Raw genomic sequence first — 20,901 nt, 5'->3', positions numbered from 1 at the left:
CATGGCCTTGAAAATGCAGTCCAAGTTTGATAAGTATTGCAACATTGATAAAGTTATTACTTTATTAATCATTGCGGTGGTTCTAGATCCTCGTTACAAGTTGAAGTATGTTACGTGGTGTTTGCCAAATTTTATGATAGTAAAAAGGTCACTGATATAATTGCTAAGGTTCAAGGTTTGTCAGTGAAGCTCTATCAATTTTATTTATTAGAGAACACACAAGCATTGGATACTGGTTTTTCTCAAAGTCCTAATGTCTCAACTTTGAATGAAGTGGATGAACTCATTGAGGAAGAAGGCTCGGGTTATGACCACTTTTTGAGAGAAGAGGAAATCACGGTAAAGTCTAAGTTGGAGCGTTATTTAGAAAAATCAGTTGAAAGTAATCGGTCTGATTTTGACATTTTAGGTTGGTGGAAAGAAAAATCAACTTCATATCGTCTTCTTTCTTGTATGGCACATGACATTTTGGCAAAACCTATTTCTACGGTTGCTTCTGAATCTGCATTTAGTAAAGGAGGTCGAATACTTGACCAATTTCGTAGTTCTTTGACACCAAAAATAGTGGAATCTTTGATTTGTGCACAAGATTGGTTAAGGAACTCACCAGCCCCAATTAAGATTAAAGAGAAATTAGAGATCCTTAAGGAGCTTGAAGCAGGTATTTATTTTTATCTTTTATTTTATATAGGAATGCCTATTATATTGAATTTCGGAGGACAAGACTTGAGTTGGGTACTAACTTTGGACAAAGAAGTGTTGCTCATTTTTTTTATTTTTTTTTTGGTTACTAGCTTTGGTGTATTTTAATTCAAACTTTGCATGGTTGAAACATTTGTATTTAGTTTAACTTTATAACAGATACAATTTGTGGAACTGAATTTTAGTTTGGATAGATTTATGAAATTGAAGTAAATAGCTTTGATGCTACTTGACTTAATTTTTTTAGGAATTTGGAAACTAAGTTGTTACATGATTAAACTTGAAAAAGTTAGGCAACTCGAACCCAACCCAAGTAAACCCTAAACTCAATTAAACCCGAGCCTAAATGAACCCGAATGAAACCCAACCCAAATTGTAAAAGTTGGGTTAGGATTAGGTTGACCTTTTAACCCGCCCAAGTTGCACCACTAGTTCCGATGCTTTCAACGACATCGTTGGAAAGAAGCAATTAGGGTTAGCTTACGTGTTTTTTCTATTTTGGGTTGTTGGGTTACTATTAAGGTCTGTTCTTTTGCTTGTGCGGCCTCTAATTGTGTAATTTTGTTGCTTTTTGTTGACCTTTGACCCCCAAGAATAAAAAAAAAAAAGGTTTCATAAGTAGCTTTTACCCTTTAACATTTCACGGAATTTCCGTCAATTTCAACCTCCACATATAATTTCTTAACTAGTGCTGATATGTCCACGTATTATATAATTTATATTGTTAAGCTATGAACAAATTTGACCCTTAAATCAATTGAATTCTTATGTTACATGACGGTTGAACCACGCTATGTGGTCCAATGATAAGTCAAGTTATATTGAAAATTGTTGCGTTTTGTTGACCCTTGACCCCCCAAAAAAAGTTTCAAAGTAGCTTTTACCCTTTAACATTTCATGGAATTTCCGTCGATTTCAACTTCCACATATAATTTCTTAACTAGTGCTGATATGTCCACGTATTATATAATTTATATTGTTAAGCTATGAACAAATTTGATCTTTAAATCAATTGAATTCTTATGTTAAATGACGGTTGGACCACGCTATGTGGTCCAATGACAAGTCAAGTTATATTGAAAATTGTTGCGTTTTGTTGACCTTTGACCCCCAAAAAAAAAGTTTCAAAGTAGCTTCTACTCTTTAACATTTCACAGAATTTCCGTCGATTTCGACTTCCACATATAATTTCTTAACTAGTGCTGATATGTCCATGTATTATATAATTTATATTGTTAAGCTATGAACAAATTTGACCCTTAAATCAATTGAATTCTTATGTTAAATGACGGTTGGACCACGTTATGTGGTCCAATGACAAGTCAAGTCATATTGAAAATTTTCTCCACAATGAAACATTTTTTTTTCCATGGGACATTTTGGTCAATAAAATAAATATTTTGCTACTTAATATGGTTGTATTGCTCTCCACTTGTAAGTGAAAAATCTTAAGTTTGATTCTCGTATATGGTAAGTTTGATACCATTTATTATGGTTGAACCAATAGGTCCCTTTTAGTGAAGTGGATGAGATTGAACCTTGCACTATGTTTGGATAAAGAAAATAAACTTGGAATTTATATAAAAGTCAGAATTTATAAATTGACATGCACTAATTCCCTTATTTAGATTCATAAACATAGAAATTTAGAATTTCCGTATGAAAAAAAAACTTGGAATTTGGGACTTCCAATACTCAAGTTTAAATTCCATGTAAATAAGTGTTATTTCCCAATTTCTATGATTAAGAGTTTAAAAATAACAAATTTTGTATCCAACTACATTATTATTCTAGGTTAATCAAACAAGAAAATTTACAAATTATAGAAAATAAAATCCTGTAATTTCAATTTCCGTCTTAGATTGATAGAGACACGTAAGACAAACCTAGGACATTGATTTGATGACATTCATGTTTAGGACAAAACTATCCCCTCCAACATAATTTAAGTACCACCAGCGGTAGATTAACCAAATTAACCGTCCGTCCACCGTAAGACATCACCAACCAACAAAAACTCCGGCTGGTCCAAGTCCACACAGCACACCTCAAGTCAATTCCCAACCCGACTCCTAACTCAACCCAAACCCTGGTTAGTCACCGAGTCAGTGACTCAGCCAGACTCGGAGCCGCGCCACGTTAAAAAACACTCAATCGCGCTTCCCTTTCTCTCTCTCTCTCTCTCTCTCTCTCTCTCTCTCACTCTGCTATCCCTCACGAGAGACGACCAGAAACCTGTAGTCATCTCCACCATCCGTCAACTCCAGACCTCCGCAAACCCAAAACCCCCACAAAACGGTGCCGTTGTGGCTGAGATCGGCGGCGACGTAGCTATGGAGGAAGACAGAGTAGCTCTGGTGCAGAGCCTGATCGACACGGTCAACGAAATAGCTTCGATCTCTGACTACAAGTGTACGGTCAAGAAGCAGTACTGCAATTTGGCGAGGAGGTTGAAGCTGCTGACCCCAATGTTCGAGGAGATTAGGGATAGCAAGGAGGTGGTTTCTCAGGAGACTTTGAAAGCCTTGCTTTCGTTCATGGAAACTCTGGAATCGGCCAAGGAGCTGCTCAGATTCGGAAGCGAAAGCAGCAAGATTTACCTGGTGTGTGCGTATCTTTCGATTCTGAACTTCTATCGTTTTTTTTTGCACTTTGTGTATGATTGTTGCTGTGGGTCATTGTTTTGGTTTTTATTTTGATTTCTGTTTGGTTGCTGAGAAAATGCGGGAATTTGATGTTCATTTTGAATTTCGAAAGTGCTGTATTTGTTTCTTGTACTGGGTTATGGAGTACATAGTTTTGACTTCTGTGGAAGCAACCAAAGCAACAACATTTATAAGTTGAAAAACTTAGATCTAAGCTAAGACTAGCAAAACAGTTGCTAGATTGGATTTTACTTTTGAATGAATAAAGCTGAGGATTATAGTTCTAATTTCTTATCCTTTGCCGCAGTATTCTCAGCAATCGAATGGACTTAGTTTCGCTACCAAATGGTTCTAATTTTGAAATTCATTTGCTTCTTTCAGTGCTTAGTTTATCTTCAATTACGCGATTCTGTTGTTTTTTGCGTGGAAATTTTGATGAAGTGAATTATGGCAGTCTCAGTATTTAGATGAAAGACTTGAGTGGAATTGTTTGATGAGAAATAATTCTATACACGCTCACCATTTTGAGATTGGGTAGAAAGTTCCCAAAATGATTTCTTTAAATAAAAAATAAAAAATTCTTAGTCTTTTGCTTTGGGTGCAGTTGCATCCTTGTTTCAGCGAAAATTTCTCTAGATCTTGGGGATTTTGATAAATTTCCCTTTGTATGAATGGAATGTCTATACATTGGGTTTTTAGAGTGTCACTTTCATGACTGATTGTATGGATAGAATATCTTTGTGATGTTCCAATCATTCTATGACGCGTCCTTACTGCTTGATTGTTTTTGTCTCCATTATTACTAATTGTACTGAGATATAATACTTGAGCATTGTTTTGTCTCTTGTTATGGGTTAGACTTTTGTATGTCTTCACGGCTTCACCTATTGAGATGGCCGAATGGTCATGTTGCTTCAGTATTAAGAGCTTGGGAATGAAAATTTTCAGGTCAATGGGAATATTATTGGTTGGTATTAAAAAGCGAGAATCAATAGAATAGTAGGATATTCTTGGTTGCTTGATGTCATGCACTCAGTAGCAGGTTTCCTGCATTGCTGAGAGTGGTGGCACCATTGTTGTCATCTCATTATCCATATATTAAGTGAACAAGATTTTGGTTGTTCTCGGCCTTTCTTTTATTTGTGGAGGAAATTTGGTAGTTTGATGTTGCACCACTTTTGGAGAAGATATTCAAAGTCATTTGTGGGAGAAAGAAGAACAGATTGAATTTAGTAGTTCTTGAAAAACCACCACTTATGGAATCATCTTGTTAAGTGTGTTCTAGCTGTTAATATGGTTGTTTGTTGTTGAGGTTTTGTATGATTGATGATTCTTTTACAAAATTTTGGGAAAGTGTTACTGCTTTTATTTTGGGCAGAAAATATTGAAACATGCAGCTTCCCTGAACTGAGGATTGAGTTATCTTCTGGCATTAAACTTGTTCAGGGAAAGCTGTAATAAAACAAGATGGTAAAGAGTTCTGATGTTTTCAACGTGTTCTTCTAGGATGATAAATTCAACTTAATAACATAGTGGAAAATGGCCACCAACTGTTGGAAAGGGTTGCATACTATTTGTGGAGCTCAGAGAATGAAATTGACACATTTTTAGGAATACTACCGGATGCTACAGGGGTGATTCTCTAGACATGGTTTATGATAAATCTGAAACACCATCTCTGCTTTGGGGTTCCTGAATGTCCAGTCTCAATATCTCATTGCTCCCTCTCATGTTTTCTGGTCATTCTTTTTATCTCCGTTATTCAAAAATAAGTTTGTAAAAGTGATATGGGTCCTGATTCTAAGATTTTCCAGTAATGATGGAATGTGGGGCATTTGGGTTTGAGGAGTAATATTATTTTATAGTTCGATTCAGACGGGAAGGGAATAAGATGGCTAAAAATGTATGCTCAGAAACAAACTTTAGATGAGTTGGCTAAAACAAACTGTGAGTGTCCCCGACCTCAGTATTAGTGGTTGAGATTTGAACTTAAAGTCTCACTAAAACCATTGTCATAGTGAATAGGGAGGTGATTTTCATGCACTCTTTTTAGGTTCTCACACACCCCTCTTTATTTCTGGTGATTAGATTGATTAAATCAAATGGAATCAAAGGCCAGATTAAACAGGGGTGTGCAAGAGGATAAAAGGGGTGTGTTTATCATTTATGTCACCACTTTGTATAATTTTGATAGAAATAGTGAATTGCATTTTCCAATTGGTATGAAACGTGCTTGTGAGGAGGCTTTTTCATGTTACAAACCTCTTGGGTGTTTTATATTATAAGGTCCATTTAACAATGTCCTTTTGCTTTCTATTATTTGCTTGGGCTCTGTTGGATATTCGCTGTATTCACTTCAGGAATGTTTATAATTATTTTCAATTTTGAATAAACCATGAAGTTAATAAGAGTGCTTCAAACTTCTACTCAGATGATGCCTTGATTATTACTCTCTCTCTCTCTCTCTCTCTTGCCTGAACCTTTTTCACCATACTTGTAGGTTTTAGAAAGGGAGCAAATTATGATGAAGTTTCATGAGGTGACAACTCGATTGGAGCAAGCTTTAAGTGGAATCTCCTATGAAAATCTTGACATATCAGATGAAGTTAAGGAACAGGTATAGATTCATCATCGAACTTCCTGTCAATGTCTTGGGATGTGATATGATAACCAGGGCTATCTTATATTTTTGAATTTGGCCTTGACTTGTTTTCTTTGGGATCCTTGTCATGTATTGTTAAAATGAGATGCCAAATTTTTCCTTGTGCAATTCTTGAATTATATTCTCTAAAATTTATGAAAAGATCTTTAGTGTGTGAATGACCCACTCACACAGACATGTAACCACACGGTGACTTGAAACTTACACCAGTATGTGGTGAAACAAGAATTTGAGTAGATCCCACTCCTAAATGTGTTTGTGATATGAGATTTTTGAGTAAATATATTCGTCAATTGTATCTGTCTTCCAGGTTGAGCTTGTTCTTGCTCAGTTTAGAAGAGCCAAAGGAAGGTTCGATTTGCCTGATGTTGAGCTCTATGGAGATCTCTTGTCCCTTTACAGTAAAAATGAGGCAGCAACAGATCCAGCTGTCCTAAGAAGATTGGTTGATAAGTTAGAATTGACAGGTATAGCTGAACTCACAGAAGAGTCACTAGCCTTGCATGAGATGGTTACTTTCAGTGGTGGGGATCCTGGGGAGAGCATCGAGAAGATGTCAATGCTACTGAAAAAAATTAAGGATTTTGTACAAACAGAAAACCCCGACATGGATGCTCCTGCAGCGGGAAAGAATATATTAGCAAGCTGCAGCGGGCAAACATCCACCGACAAGAATCACAAAGTCCCCCCAGTAATACCAGATGATTTTCGGTGTCCAATATCTTTGGAGTTAATGAATGACCCCATCATTGTTTCAACAGGGCAGGTATATGCTTGGTTTTTTATACCAAGAACTCAATTGCTCCATAATTATCCATTTTTCCTTTTTCCTTCATGTTTCATGGGATCTTATTAGATGTCTTTTTCGTTTCCCTTTTGTGTCAGATGCCAATAACATGTACCCTGTTCTTGAAGAAAAATTGTTGTTACATTGAATTTTTGTTCTTTCTATAATGTATCCAGATGTTGGGTCTATACGTCATCCATTTGGGGATCAGCCTGGTTGCCTTCCGTTGTATGGTTTTTCAGAAACAAAACCAAAACTTTTTGATTGGGATGTTGAAAAGATGTCATGCAGATTGGATACTTGTTTTCCTATATTTGGGGTTAATTTTTACATTTTAAGTCCATGCCCTAGGATACATCATGCTACCACTAATTTAAAAGATTTTGTTTTCCACTGCTGCAGACATATGAGCGTTCCTGTATTGAGAAGTGGCTGGAAGCAGGGCATGTGACATGTCCGAAAACACAACAAAGCCTCTCTAACACCACCCTCACACCGAACTATGCTTTACGTAGCCTCATAGCCCAGTGGTGTGAGGCAAATGGCATTGAACCACCAAAAAGACCCAATTCTCGACCCATTAAAACTACATCCGCCTGCTCTCCAGCAGAACGCACTAAGATTGAAATTCTCCTCCGCAAGCTGATGTCTGTTAGCCCGGAAGATCAAAGGTCTGCTGCAGGTGAAATCCGCCTTCTTGCCAAACGTAATGCAGACAATCGTGTGGCTATTGCTGAAGCTGGTGCAATACCCCTGCTTGTAGGCCTCCTTTCAACCCCCGACTCCCGCACCCAAGGGCATGCTGTCACAGCACTCCTCAACCTTTCCATATGTGAGGAGAACAAAGGAAGCATCATATCCTCTGGAGCAATTCCTGGTATTGTTCATGTCCTCAAGAATGGAGGCATGGAAGCACGGGAAAATGCAGCTGCGACCCTTTTTAGTCTTTCTGTCGTGGATGAAAATAAAGTTAGAATTGGTGCTTCGGGAGCCATTCCGCCACTTGTTACATTGCTGAGTGAAGGTACCCAAAGGGGGAAGAAAGATGCTGCAACTGCACTTTTTAACTTGTGCATTTATCAAGGTAACAAGGGGAAGGCAGTAAGGGCTGGTGTTGTTTCGACCCTAATGAAGCTGCTGACAGAACCTGTAGGTGGAATGGTGGATGAAGCACTGGCCATTCTAGCAATACTCTCTAGCCACGGTGAAGGGAAAGCAGCCATTGGAGCTGCTGAGGCAGTGCCTGTTTTGGTTGAAGTTATTGGGACAGGATCTCCCCGAAACAGAGAAAATGCAGCTGCGGTTTTGGTGCATCTTTGTTCTGGTGACCAACAACATATAGTCGAGGCTCAGGAACTTGGGGTGATGACTTTGTTATTGGAGTTGGCTCAAAATGGCACAGATAGAGGCAAGAGAAAGGCTGCACAGTTGCTTGAGCGAATGAATCGGTTTGCTGAGCAGCAGGCGCAGGCGCAGGCACAAGCTGATGATCAATCTGAGACCCAGTCACATCCAGCCACCACTACAGATGCCGTTGACAGATGATAGTTTTTGTTTTCTCTTTCGTTTTCGTTGTTTCTTTTGTTATTTTCTAGCATTAAAAGAAGCGGGTTTGCATTGGCAGGGGAGGAAGGTGGAAGATCACCTTCCAACTCTGTAAGTTCTTCATATCATTTTATTTGTGTGGGATGAGACAATACTTTCAAGGAAAACAACAAAAGGAAGAAAGGAGAGAGGGAGAAGGAGAGGGAGGGAGAGGGAGAGATATATCTGACGCGATATGTACCAAATTGTAACATGCATGACTGCCGTAATCATCCTCAGTTTTTAGTGAAGCGATGTTGCTTATATTCAACACAAACTACATTTGTGCAAAGTTTTTGTGAATGTTGGCCTGATAAAAGAAGGGAGATATTTAACTCAAGTTTTGTAGTTGGTTCATTGCCATAGGCAATCAATAGCATCTTAGGTTATGTGCAATGCTTCCGATGCTGGCCTCATTTGGTTAGCAGGGTTGAATTGAAATGGATAACTCACATGTATTCAAGTATGTTGAAAGAAGATATTAAAAAATGTGTTCAACTTTAATGGTAGAAGATGGATTACTCGTTAATGAAATTTATCCATTCCAATTCCCTCAAAAATCAAAATGGGCGGATTAGTATTAGAATGGATAAATTTCTTTCATGTCTAAACTTCTTTTAATCCCCTGAAACGATTCACCTCTACCTTTCTTCAATATACTTCAAACATGGGGGTTAAGTCATAGGTCCTAGAGCCTTTAGGACCCGTTTGTTACACTGGATTGGCTTGTATTAGAACGGGTTCAAGATTTGACTTCCTCCATTGTAATAGAGAAAACAAACATGTGGTCTAGTATCTTTAGTACAAAATTAGCCATTTGCAAATAATTCAATTGACCGACCTAAGCCCAAAATACCACTGATCTGGCATGATAGAGCTACATAAACCTCTGCCCTCTCGACCACGAAAGGGGGAGATTAGTTGCAGGGCATTGGGGTGGTGGTGGTGGCATTGTCAAGCTACAAATTGATGACCTTCTGAGCTCGAGACTCTTATGTGGGCTGTCGTGTAAGTTATATTTGCACTACATTGACAAAAAAGCTCATCAATTTAATGGATGATTAGAAGTTCAAAGAGACAAAAAGTGTAAATAGATACAATGTGAGAAAGTTAAAACCTCATAATCCATTTTGAAAATCACATCAAACCTTGTTTGTTGAACATTTCTAGTGAACAGACAACAATAGTTAATTGACCTCAGTTTGGAAAATCCATTTATTTAGTACAATCAATATGGGGAGGGGAGTTCGAAGAAAATCCTTTTATTTTAGTACAATCAATAAGGTAAATGAACAAAAACTAAATGTAAAGACTCGTGTTTCCCAACTCTCGCACTTTTGACCTCAAAACAAAACAAAAACTCTCGCACTTTTATTGAAGAGTGTAATTACATTTATATGCATGTAGCTCATTGTAAATTCTTAGAGCTTAAATCACAACTACATTGATTAGGATAAAATTTTCTTGTCAGACAGTAAATATTTTTCATAATTTAAGCGAAATATACCGAACTGATGACATATATTTGCGGTTTGAAAAGATAATATTTTATATAACTACAGTCTCTCTCTATATAGAAGTCCATGAATGAAGAATAAATATTTGGTTCACGAAATGGGTTCCTTAAGAATGTAAGCACAAGTATCACATTCTCATGAGTGCATGTGCTTGTCAAACATGAGAAGGAAATTCTCCAAACTTATATCCACCAACCAAACGTGCCATCATAAATATCCATTATTTTCAAGGGAATACTTTCCAAACATGTTGTAATTGAGAAAGGAATTGCCATTGTTTTGGGCGATTTGGAACCTGTCATATCACATGGTATGCACAAGCTTGATGAACAGTTATATATTGGAACACGGCTGGCTTGCTTTTGTGACATGTATGTGTATATACGGTATAGTGTTATTCACACATTTATTTTTATTTCTCACACATAATTGTTAAGTTTTGGTCATTGATTATTTTTCAATTCCTTCGATCTGATAGTAAAAGATTAAGAGAAGTGTGAGACATAAAAATAACTAAATAAGTGTGGATAATACTACCTTATATGTATTATTGAACTTTTCATGCACATGCGTAATATGTTTTGCTCATGAGATGTAGAATTTAAAATCAAAAGAATATTGTGCATCTGGTAGAAGAAAGTAATTGTCAACAACACGATAAGACAGTGAGATAATCTAACATGATTTGAAATTCTAAAGAATCCTCTCTCTCGGATTGAGAAATTAAGGTTAACTGAATTTTCCACTTAAATTGAAAAAAAAAAAAAAAAAAAAAAATTGTTTGTAACCTATTATATTGAACCCAAAATTACCGAATACCGGTCAATAAGGAAGTATCATGAACCACCAAAGGGTTCCTGTTGAAGCACTCCTGCCGAAGAAGGTACAAACCAACCTCACAAGAAGTGAGAACCACGACAGTGGTGATTACTCAATGGCTATCCTCATAATTAACCAATAGGAGGATCTCCATTCCGCCAACTTGGAGCCCATTTTCTTAAGGACACGTGGCAACACTACAACAACTTTCTTAGAGTCCCATGTCGATCATGCTCTAATATCTCTATGCTTAGATCTATACTAAGCCAACATTGTATTTTGTAAACACTGCATTATTAATGAGAATTCCTAATTCTATGGTAGCCCAACTAATCAACTTATAGTGAACCGGTACCACGTACATCTCATGTCTACTTCTACACATTTTATCTCTACCTATAGACACCCTTTATCTCTATACCTATCATTTCCACTTAGCGACCAAAGTACCCTTGCGAAGGTCACTTTATCATTCTTTGCATTGATTTAAAGTCCACCCTGTTTTGTACATCAACAGAATTGAAAGATTAAGGACCACATTATCATATCATTTGAAGAAAAAAAATTACAGGAAACCATGCTATATTGTAGAGGCAATGATGTGACAAGATACTAACATGTCCTTTATACCAAATGAAATTCAGAGAACTTTGTGCAATGGAGTATTTTATCACATACATTTTTTTTCCTTACAATAAAACTTGAATTTAGAGCCTTTCTTTCAAGCCCCATGTCCTGTTTTTATGCTCTTTGATTTAACAACATAGCAAACAAATCGTCATGTATGAAATATAAAATGTGTTTAGAACCTCTTCTAATAAAGTGTAAACTAAGTAATGCCTTTTTTTTTCTTGTCATATTATATACATAAACAGATAAAGAATATGCAACATATATAAGAAAATATCTTCAATAGTATGTGGCGTTGAATGATACGATAAATAAATTACTGAGATTGAAAAAAGAAGATTTAAACAGTTGTGAAAATCAAATATAACAGCTAAAACGTTCATAGCAATGAGTAGCATTGAAGCCACAAGATAAAATAATTTGGTAAAGCAATGGAGTAGCATTGAAGCCACAAGATAAAATAATTTGGTAAAGCAATGGAAGCTAATTAATCTTCAACAAATTACTCTGAAGTTACTCAAGTAATTTTACATAAAATATAGAACATACCTGCAACGTGGTTAAAAAGATCTGAGTTTAAAATGCAAGCTAATTAAGGACACAAGTACCACGTGTATATGTTTTTTAATATAACGATATATTTACATTAAGGGGATGGGGGAATATATTAGTTGCGAACTCGTTATTCTTGAGATTCAAACCTTTTATTTACAAGTGAAGAAGAATATTATTATACTGTATTACTAAGTGGCACTGCATGACAGATATCTGTAATGACTGTCAATTTTAGTAAAATAATGACAATTTATTATTATGTTGTTTAGGAGTTTGCTGCGTTTAATCATAAAGGTTTTTTTTAACAATAACATCGAGAGTAATGAAGAATTAGGCAATCAGAACTACACATAAGTTCGTGGAAATAAAATTACCAAACTCCGCGAGAAAGATTCAAGAAGCCAAATGGCCGACGAGAAACGGTATAAGTTATTTCTCTGCGTTCTTCCAAAAAGATGAGGGCCAAGTTAATTTTATGTATACTGTGGTTGTTTTAAGCTTATCATTATCTTTCGACTTGTAAAGAATCCAGCAAACTGTTGACGTATCTTACGCTTTTAACTGAATAAATACCTACGAAGCTTAACGTTGGCAAACCTAGCAAAACTAACAACTCAAACTGAATATGCAGATGGCAGCAAGTAACTATATATTATCTAAAATATATATTAGAATTTTTTGAGGTTTAAAGAAGAACAAATGTGAAAAGAAAAAAAGAAATGCAAATTAAACCATGGCCCATTTGGAAGAAGAAGAAACGTCAGAAGGTGATAAAGAGGAATAAAGTGAAAAGGAAAAATAAAACGCAGGCCCATCTGCTTATGGGACATGATAACTTTTTTATTGTGCCAGAGAACATCATTTAGTACATAAGGTTCATAATATAAGTAATTAATTTTTTTTTCAAGTATTTAAACATTTATATTATGATAGTTGATATACTAAATCGTGTTCCTCACACACTAAAAAATCTCTCAAAAAACACAAGCATTGAAGACAGAGAGAGAGAGAGAGAGAGAGAGAGAGAGAAAGAAGAGTAGATTTAGCACTTATCAATGAGTGGGTCAACAAAATGAACATACATAAAAATTGAGGTCGTGGAATTCCGAGCCCTGCATGGTTTGATTTAGTCTTTGATTGCTTTGCTCTTCCAAAATGGCGTAGCTCTGTCAGTCTCTCATCAGGCTTCATCAACAGCAACCATTCCTCTTTTATTTCTTTGCTTTCCCTTTTGCCACCACCATATGCATAATGCATATCACATTTTCTACTCACAATAACTGCTTTTGCAGTCTACGTCCATGACTAATATCAAATATCGAGAGCGAGAGAGAGAGTGAGTGAGTGTCTGCTTTAATTTTTTGCTCAACATGTACATTTTCTACTCACAATAACTGTTTTTGCAGCATACGTCTCATGACCAATGTCAAATATCGACAGAGAGAGAGAGCGAGAGAAAGAGTGTGTGTGTCTGCTTTAGTTTTTTGCGTCTGAGCATTCTGGTTTGATTGCTTGATTGCTTTATTCGTCCACCATTGCTTGGCAGCCTTGGTTCTCACAAAAGCAAATCCTTGATGCCTCTCCTTTTCATAAGATGACCAACCCCTTTTAGCTTACAATACTAATATGTAATTGTTACATCGATCTCTGAAGAGATCAATATAGAGATCTAATCATACCTTGTTATATTCTAACGTGACAAAATTCTATTACTTTCTTGATCCAATTTCAAAAGAATGTTTGGGGGGAACCATGTTTGGTTTTTAAGTAGTAAACACTAAAAAACAGTGTTTAAAAGAAAGGGTAGCACCCTAGTTGTGTGTCGGATTCACTTTCAGCGTCGCTAATATAAAAGTAAAATATAGTTCTTTCAACCTACCTAGTCTTTAAAAAAAACAAATTCTTTAGAGTAATGTTATTCATACCATGTTTTTATATCACATTTCTATACCATCTTAGGTGGCATCTGATGTGGATAGCCACATCATTTGAAAATTTTGCAAAACTCAAGGAAATGAAGGGGAAAGACTCCTTGTATATCACAATCATTATTTAATTAACTAGTTTTTTTTAGTTATTAGTTTATTAAATAATGAACTAAATTTAAAATTTTGATTAATTCAAATAATGTGGTTGTCCACATCAAATGTTACCTAAAATGGTATGAAAATGTAGTACAAAAACATGATACGAATAACATTAACAATATTGTAGACTAGTTGCAGATCACTTGGGTTTGGTTGGTTGTGAAAATTGGATACTTGCATGCATGGTTTTTAGTGGGATTTTTGGCATTTTCTGACATTTCACTTCAAAGTTGTCAACTTTCACTTTCACCCACGTAAAACAAGTACTTCCACTGACCTTATCATTCTTATTATTATTACAAAATCATTATACATAGTACTGTCTTGTATTCATGATAATGATGCTCTCTCTCTCTCTCTCTCTCTCTCTCTCTCTCTCTCTCTCTCTCTCTCTCTCTCTCTCTCTCTCTCTCCTCTCCCATGTATCTCTCTCTCTGACGCACAAATCTAAAAATGTAGTAAGCAAGTTTCCTGCCAAGGTGAAGACTGAAAACAAATTAACATTCTACTGAATTCGAATCTCATAAAAACATAAGACGAGAAGCTTTCTTGGAGTTCAAAATTTGCCACATTTAGAGGAATTGGGGAAGATGGAGGAAGTAGAGTCAGTGTCCCTCTCTCCAGTCCTGATGACGCATCATTTTGAGAAAGAGACCATTGAAGGCGGTGCTTGGTGTTGGTGAATGACCTAAAGGCAACCCTTTTCAGAGCAATGGTGGACTGCGGATCAATTTCCCTCAACAAATTACTTTAGCTTTTTTTTTCAACTGAAACGATTCGAAATAAGAAGAGCAGTACAAAACTGACTAAACAGAATTACAATCCTCAATTAAGACGTCTATAATAAGATCCGGGGGATCGTCGAACCGAAAAAAAGGACTCCAGCTATGAACGGCATAATGGGCAGGCCGATGGGTAGCACCGTTGGCTTGACGGTGAACATGGATGATAGTAGCTCCAGCGATCGAGGACAACGTAGCCTTTGCATCTTCCTCGATATGCCCAACATGGGACTCATTGTATGAAGAGCATTGCATACCAGCCACGATGTGGAGAGAATCGCTCTCAATAATTCAATAATATATGAAGCTACTATCGCCCATGTTCACACATAATTAAAGTAATAGTTAATATTAATTAAACTATAGAATCTCTACATACTTCTTATTGTCCTCTTGATTCATGCAGATTTGAGCTAAGTCAAATTGGCTAAAGCAGTGCGCTTTTACTTTTGCACGAAGTTCAAATCCTCATTTATACAATAGAATAACGCTTGTATATTAATGTATATCGAGACAAAAACTTTAATTAGTTAATCGATTTGCAGCTTTTGATTGTTAAAGTGGTGTTCAATGAAGATTTTATGAACAGAAATGCATATATGGAGCTATATTTTAGTTAGATTTGTCATCCAATGACTCGATTCGCATATTGAGCTCATCGAAGCCAAAGAATCCAGTCAAATAATAGTACTTAATCTTGCAGTTTCATTTCTCATGCATACCTATGCAATTTTTACCGTACAATGCATGTGGATGAAAGAAGACATGAGAGATGTATAACATGAAATGAAAAGTTTTCACAGGGACTACTGATCATCTCATAGTGTTCAAATACAACCCATGATACACAAATTAAGGACCAAGTGCTTCAAACATATGTAATTAAACCCATACATTAATACACGCGCGATACCAACCAGCACAACATAAGTACTCAAATTTAAAAATAAAAACAAAATAAAATACAAAATAGAAAGCCTACCATTTCTTAATTGGATCCACCTCTAGTCATCATTAATGATGGTTAGGGTTCTTGAAATTCGTTGCCGTCGACCTAGTTACAAGAGATGGCTTGTGGAAGAAGAGTTGAGCCCTGATAAATCTGTCCACGCATTCAAATTTCCACCCCAGAACTGGCTATTGTTAGTTTCCGCTGAAATAGGGGTACTTGTAAAAGTAAGACCATGATTATCTTCAGTTTTCACTGGAGGAGGCAACTGCTCAGTATTAACCCTAGAATTATTCCCAACCATTGGATCAGTTGTTGCTTGATGATCGACTCCTTGATCACCCGTTTGAAATGGGTATAAACCTGTTGATGTTGATGATTCAAACCCGGTACCAACCAAAAATGGAATTTGCTGCAAGTTCGAATTACGCCACTGATTATTATGATCCCCTCCTAATATTCCACCACTTAAATTGTTCATATTATTGCCTCCTGCAATCTGATGAAACTGAAACCCCATATGATGATGGTGATGATCAGTCTGTTCCTGCTGGATCTCATTGAAGTTCAATCCCATGTTCCCAGCTACTCCATAACGACCTAGACTTGGTATGGATGAGGCTAGAAATGGTAGTGATTGATGAGTACTTGGTGGTAGTTGTGTCAAATGATGAGGAGTATTTCCAATCATATGATTTGATGAGTTGTTGGTAATTGAGTTGGAACCTGTTTGGATATGATCGCCAGTGGCTACTGGAGATTTGGATCGACTGCTGCTGCTGCTGTTGCTTTTAGTTTTCTTGTTTCGGCGACATCCTCCTCCAACAGGAACGCTCCTTAGGGCACCTCCTCGGGTCCAATAGCGCCGACATGTCTTGCAGAAGTGGCGAGGCTGAGTGAGGCTGTAGTTATTGAAGTAGCAAAACTTGGTGTTGGTGGACTCACACCGAGGACACTTGAGCGCAGTTTCTGGTTGTGGAATCTTTGCCAGACGGGCTCGATCAGACATCGAACTGGGTCTGATGGAGCCTGGGCCACCACCAACACCACTAATACTGCCTGCACCACAGACATGAGTTAGTGACGGTGGTGGAGGGAGTGGTGGAAATTCATGTGGATTTTCACTTCCAGCAGTAGTACCTCCTAGTGGATGATAATTTGGTTGCTGCAAGATAATAAAAATCAAAAGAAACTATGAGTTAACCATAAGAAACAAATATTTCTGGTATATTCACAAAGAGATCACAAAGGAATAGGAATAATTATCTTTTTAATTTGCTTTTATTTTTGTTCTTCCCTTTTCTATTTTGGTGAAGATGGAAGTTACAGATGGAAAATTAGAGCTAGAGAAACATCACCTGGTGCCAATTGGGAGGATCCACATAAACTGGAATAGATGAGAAAACCATGGTGTTTGATCTTTTTTCTTCTTTTTATAAAGTTTGATGCGTCTTTAGGAAATATGGTGGTGGAGAATCACACCAAGGGAATACCAGAGCAAGAAAGAAAGAAAGAGAAAAGAGAAAGCTAGAGAGGAGGAAAGCAAGGGAGAGTCTTTTGTATATTTTTGCTTTTATTCCCTCATTCTCTCTCTTTTTGTTTTATTAATATTTTTAGGGTTTTGGGTGGTCGACGAAATTTCTTCGCATTTAAGCTTTCTTTTGACGTTGTGGACGTGATTTAATTAGTGCTAAAAAAGCTACTTGTTGTTAAGATGTAAATGTAAAAGATTCTCATATCGATGAAAAGAAAAATATTACAACTGCTTAATTATTAAAGATTGAGTTACTTCTCATATTGCCAATTGATTTTATAATGAAACCCTAACTTTCTTCATGGTATAAAAGTAAGTTGTCCCATATGTGAAGCCCAAGGTCACACGTGCTCCACGTCATCCAATTCGTGTTGTCCACGTGTTCAGTTCAGGTGAGGGGGCAGGTGAGGATGTGAAGGTAAAAAAATTCTAGGTTTATAAGAGATTTGACTACTCCCTATGTTGTAAATTGATCTTATGATAGAACCCCAACTTTCTTTATTTGTTGTTTCTGCCTGGCCTCCTCATGCATGGAATAAAGAGAGAACGTGACACAGTAAACCAAATTACATATCACTATCTATTTATTAGTTATACGGAATAATTTGCTTAATTCATTTACCAACACGAATTTCCTTTTTGTGGTTGAAAATAAGAATTCATTAAAAACAGGCCAAAGCCTCCAGAGATACGACTGAAAGCAAAGGGGAATAGGCACAGGCACCAAAACCCTAGACAATCAAAGGAAAGGAAACTAACAAAGCCAGGTGATCAGGCCACAACCGAGCTTAGAGGCGGAAGGTATCCTTTACCAACATGACTAATTTTCAATATTGGTACCATTGGTCCTGGTTTAGGGAGTGGGATATTAATCATAAACTGGTCTTGGCCTGTAAATGTATATAATTAATTTATTCTTCTCAGAACTACTTGAAAGTAATAAACTGATTGAGTGCACTTTGAGATAGTATCATAGGAAAGTAGTTAGCATATGCATGCTTGAGTAAGGCCAAAATCTATATAACTTAAAAAGTGCTAATTATCACCCAAGGGTTAGATCATATAGTAAGCGTCTGGATAAATGAGTTAAAATTAGCTTAGATAAGGGGTTTTTTTTTGTCACATTGAAGGATTTCGAACCCTAAATCATAAATTAAAAGTTATGATTCCCTTCCACAGAAGGTTATGATTCCCTTCCATCGAAGGTTATGGTTCCCTTCCATTCTTGAAAAGAAAAGAACCCTTGGCATTTGATATGTTTGGTTCCTGTTAACATAGTGCTTCCAAATAAACTCAAATAATTTTGGTAATGTTAGGTTGAAATAGACAAATATACTTCTTTGTGGTGAATCACAATGCAAGTAAGAAGGATAGATCATAGTGTTATTCACACATCCATTTTTACTTCCTACACATCGTTGTTAATTTTTTCTATTAATCTTCTCAAATTCATTCGATTTGACAACCGAAAATTGAAAAGAATATGTGAAAAGTAAAAATAAGTATATGGATAACACTACCCAAGTAAGAATTATGCACCACAAAGAGCATTAAAGGCGGTTCTGAGAGAATCATATGAGTTAATAAGTGATATACTTACACTAACAAGAAGAATTTTGGAACTCGCATGGTAGAGAAATCCCACATAAAGGGATAGAAATTTTTACTGTTTTAAATTCTTAACCAAGAAGGAAGAGTTGATTATACAGTGACTATCAAAAAAGTAAGACTTGGAGGTGGATGCTAATTAATTAATCTTGTGAACCATATGCGAACCTAGGTTATTATATGCTAAAGATACATATAAAACAAAAGGTGGGAATTTTATCCACTTGGTTTTTCCTTTTTCTTGTGTAGCTTTGCTAAAAAAAAAAAATTATAATAGTTCTTAATTATTATGACATGCTAAATTACTGTGATAGATAGGACTCCTAAGTAGTCAATTACGGCAGACCAATAAAGAAAATATCTTTAACATGCCCCAAATTTTATCCACCTTTATGTCCCTTTTTAGCGTCACAAAATCTTCAGCTTGTCTCACAACTTTAATGCCTAACTCATAATTCAAATAAAACAGAAAAGAGAACACCAGAGTATATATAATTAATTTGTCATTTATATATGTTATTTCAGCAAAGTAAGAACTAAGGATTAGGAAGCTAGAGTTTCGACCTTTATTTCTTTCTTTTGCTTCTCTTTTTCTGTTAAATCACCTGCTTTTTTCTTTCAGAAAGAGACACATATGGTGTTGTAGGTCGAAAAAACCAAAGAACTATCTTTTGGCTGTGGGGCTGCACCATAATGGATGATGGGATTCAAGACTGAGCCACATAAAAGCTTAAGCTTCGTCTATAAGGAATCTTCTTTACTGATCACAGTCAGTACGTAGTGTGTGTGTGTATATATATATACATACAAGTTAATTCGAAGACCATACGTTGTTTACGTAACATGGAAATCACGTAAGCTCTATAAATTTTCTACTGTTACGGTTAACTATATTTACAAATACGATCATTTGTAGTAAGTATATTGTCAGTCGTATATATCATTTGTATTGACGAATATTGATATATAGCACATATATCCGTAAACTTTGGATACGTACGTACTATATGATCCATCCGTCTATGTCCTGATGTCTATGATACATACTTCTCGCTCTTTCCTCATTTTTGATACAGCTTGCTGCGCTTTCTTTATGAAAGAAACATTGCAACATGCTTCAAACTCATTTTTAATTATATGGCCCTTTTTCTTAAGGGACGATCCACAAATGATGATTAAGAAGATGAAGGGTTTCGATTATAAAATTTATACTATGAAAATACATTACTCGTAGAAAATGAGTTTTGTGGCACTAGTAGGAAAAATTATTTGCCAACAGATGTTTGTGCGACGAAGCAAAATCCGTCGCGCAAGTGCCCTCTATAAGAAAACTGCGGGTAATTTTTTTTTGGCGCAAAAAAAAAAATGCATTTTCAGCAATTTGATGAACCACCTCCAACAACAACCTCCCAGCCCCCCGCCGTCCCAGCCCCTCGCCGCAGCAACTATGACCTCTCAGCCCCCCAATGCAGCAGCAACACCACCAACAGGCAATTGTGACGTGGACAACTACATATTCTAGTTTTTTTTCTTTTTTGTTCAAATTGTTTTCAAATTTTAAAATATTTCTTTCCATTGTATGTACATTTTGAATAATTCTTTAATTCAATATTCTTCTTTACATTTTTTTTTAATTTCATTAAATTAATTTATACATAAAACAATATTATCAACATTTAAAAGGAAAAAATAAATAAAAATTATTTTTTTAAAAAAATTAATTTTAAAATCTGACTGCGATGGCCTTATGTCTGTTGCACAAGGGTCTGGGGGTCAAACCCAAGTTTCGTCGCTTGGAGTATCACGCACAACAAACACTCATTTGTCGCTCTTAGTTTCACACACGACCACCAGATCCGTCGCGCAACATTCATTTTGCATGACGAAGCACTTTTCTTCATCACGCAATGTCTGACGTCACAAGCTTTGCGCGACAGAATTTGCACGACGTCTTCTTCGCCACCCAATGTTTCCGACGACCTTATTTACCTTTGCGCGATAGATGTCTCTTCGTCGTCCAAACAATTATGCTTAGTAGTG

The 20,901-nt window shown here is 36.3% G+C and overlaps 2 protein-coding genes across 5 annotated transcripts; one reads left to right on the top strand and one right to left on the bottom strand.

The window, feature by feature from the left end:
• Positions 1-2,896: 2,896 nt before the first annotated feature.
• LOC137742732 (U-box domain-containing protein 13-like) lies at positions 2,897-8,657 on the top strand. Of its 2 annotated transcripts, none has more exons than XM_068482674.1 (4): positions 2,897-3,305; positions 5,848-5,964; positions 6,320-6,775; positions 7,199-8,657. In XM_068482674.1, exons 1-4 carry the CDS (start codon positions 3,036-3,038, stop codon positions 8,339-8,341), a joined length of 1,986 nt encoding a protein of 661 aa, XP_068338775.1. In that variant the 5' UTR covers positions 2,897-3,035; the 3' UTR covers positions 8,342-8,657. The 2 variants fall into 2 exon arrangements, with proteins under 2 accessions (XP_068338775.1, XP_068338776.1); XM_068482675.1 differs by having other exon boundaries at positions 3,175-3,309.
• A 6,888-nt stretch (positions 8,658-15,545) lies between these two features.
• LOC137743485 (dof zinc finger protein DOF3.6-like) lies at positions 15,546-17,239 on the bottom strand. Of its 3 annotated transcripts, none has more exons than XM_068483386.1 (3): positions 17,078-17,239; positions 16,446-16,884; positions 15,546-16,340 (listed from the first exon to the last, which is right to left on the bottom strand). In XM_068483386.1, the coding sequence occupies exons 1-3, from the start codon at positions 17,126-17,128 to the stop codon at positions 15,829-15,831; spliced, it is 1,002 nt and encodes a 333-aa protein (XP_068339487.1). In that variant the 5' UTR covers positions 17,129-17,239; the 3' UTR covers positions 15,546-15,828. The 3 variants fall into 3 exon arrangements, with proteins under 3 accessions (XP_068339487.1, XP_068339486.1, XP_068339485.1); XM_068483385.1 differs by having other exon boundaries at positions 15,546-16,778; positions 16,860-16,884; positions 17,078-17,235; XM_068483384.1 differs by having other exon boundaries at positions 15,546-16,884; positions 17,078-17,234.
• Positions 17,240-20,901: the final 3,662 nt, after the last annotated feature.

The sequence above is a fragment of the Pyrus communis genome, chromosome 8 (assembly GCF_963583255.1).
Source record: "Pyrus communis chromosome 8, drPyrComm1.1, whole genome shotgun sequence".
In the NCBI taxonomy this organism is placed as follows: Eukaryota; Viridiplantae; Streptophyta; class Magnoliopsida; order Rosales; family Rosaceae; genus Pyrus; species Pyrus communis.
Note: the sequence above shows the minus strand (reverse complement) of the source record. Positions and strands in the feature narration are given on the sequence as shown.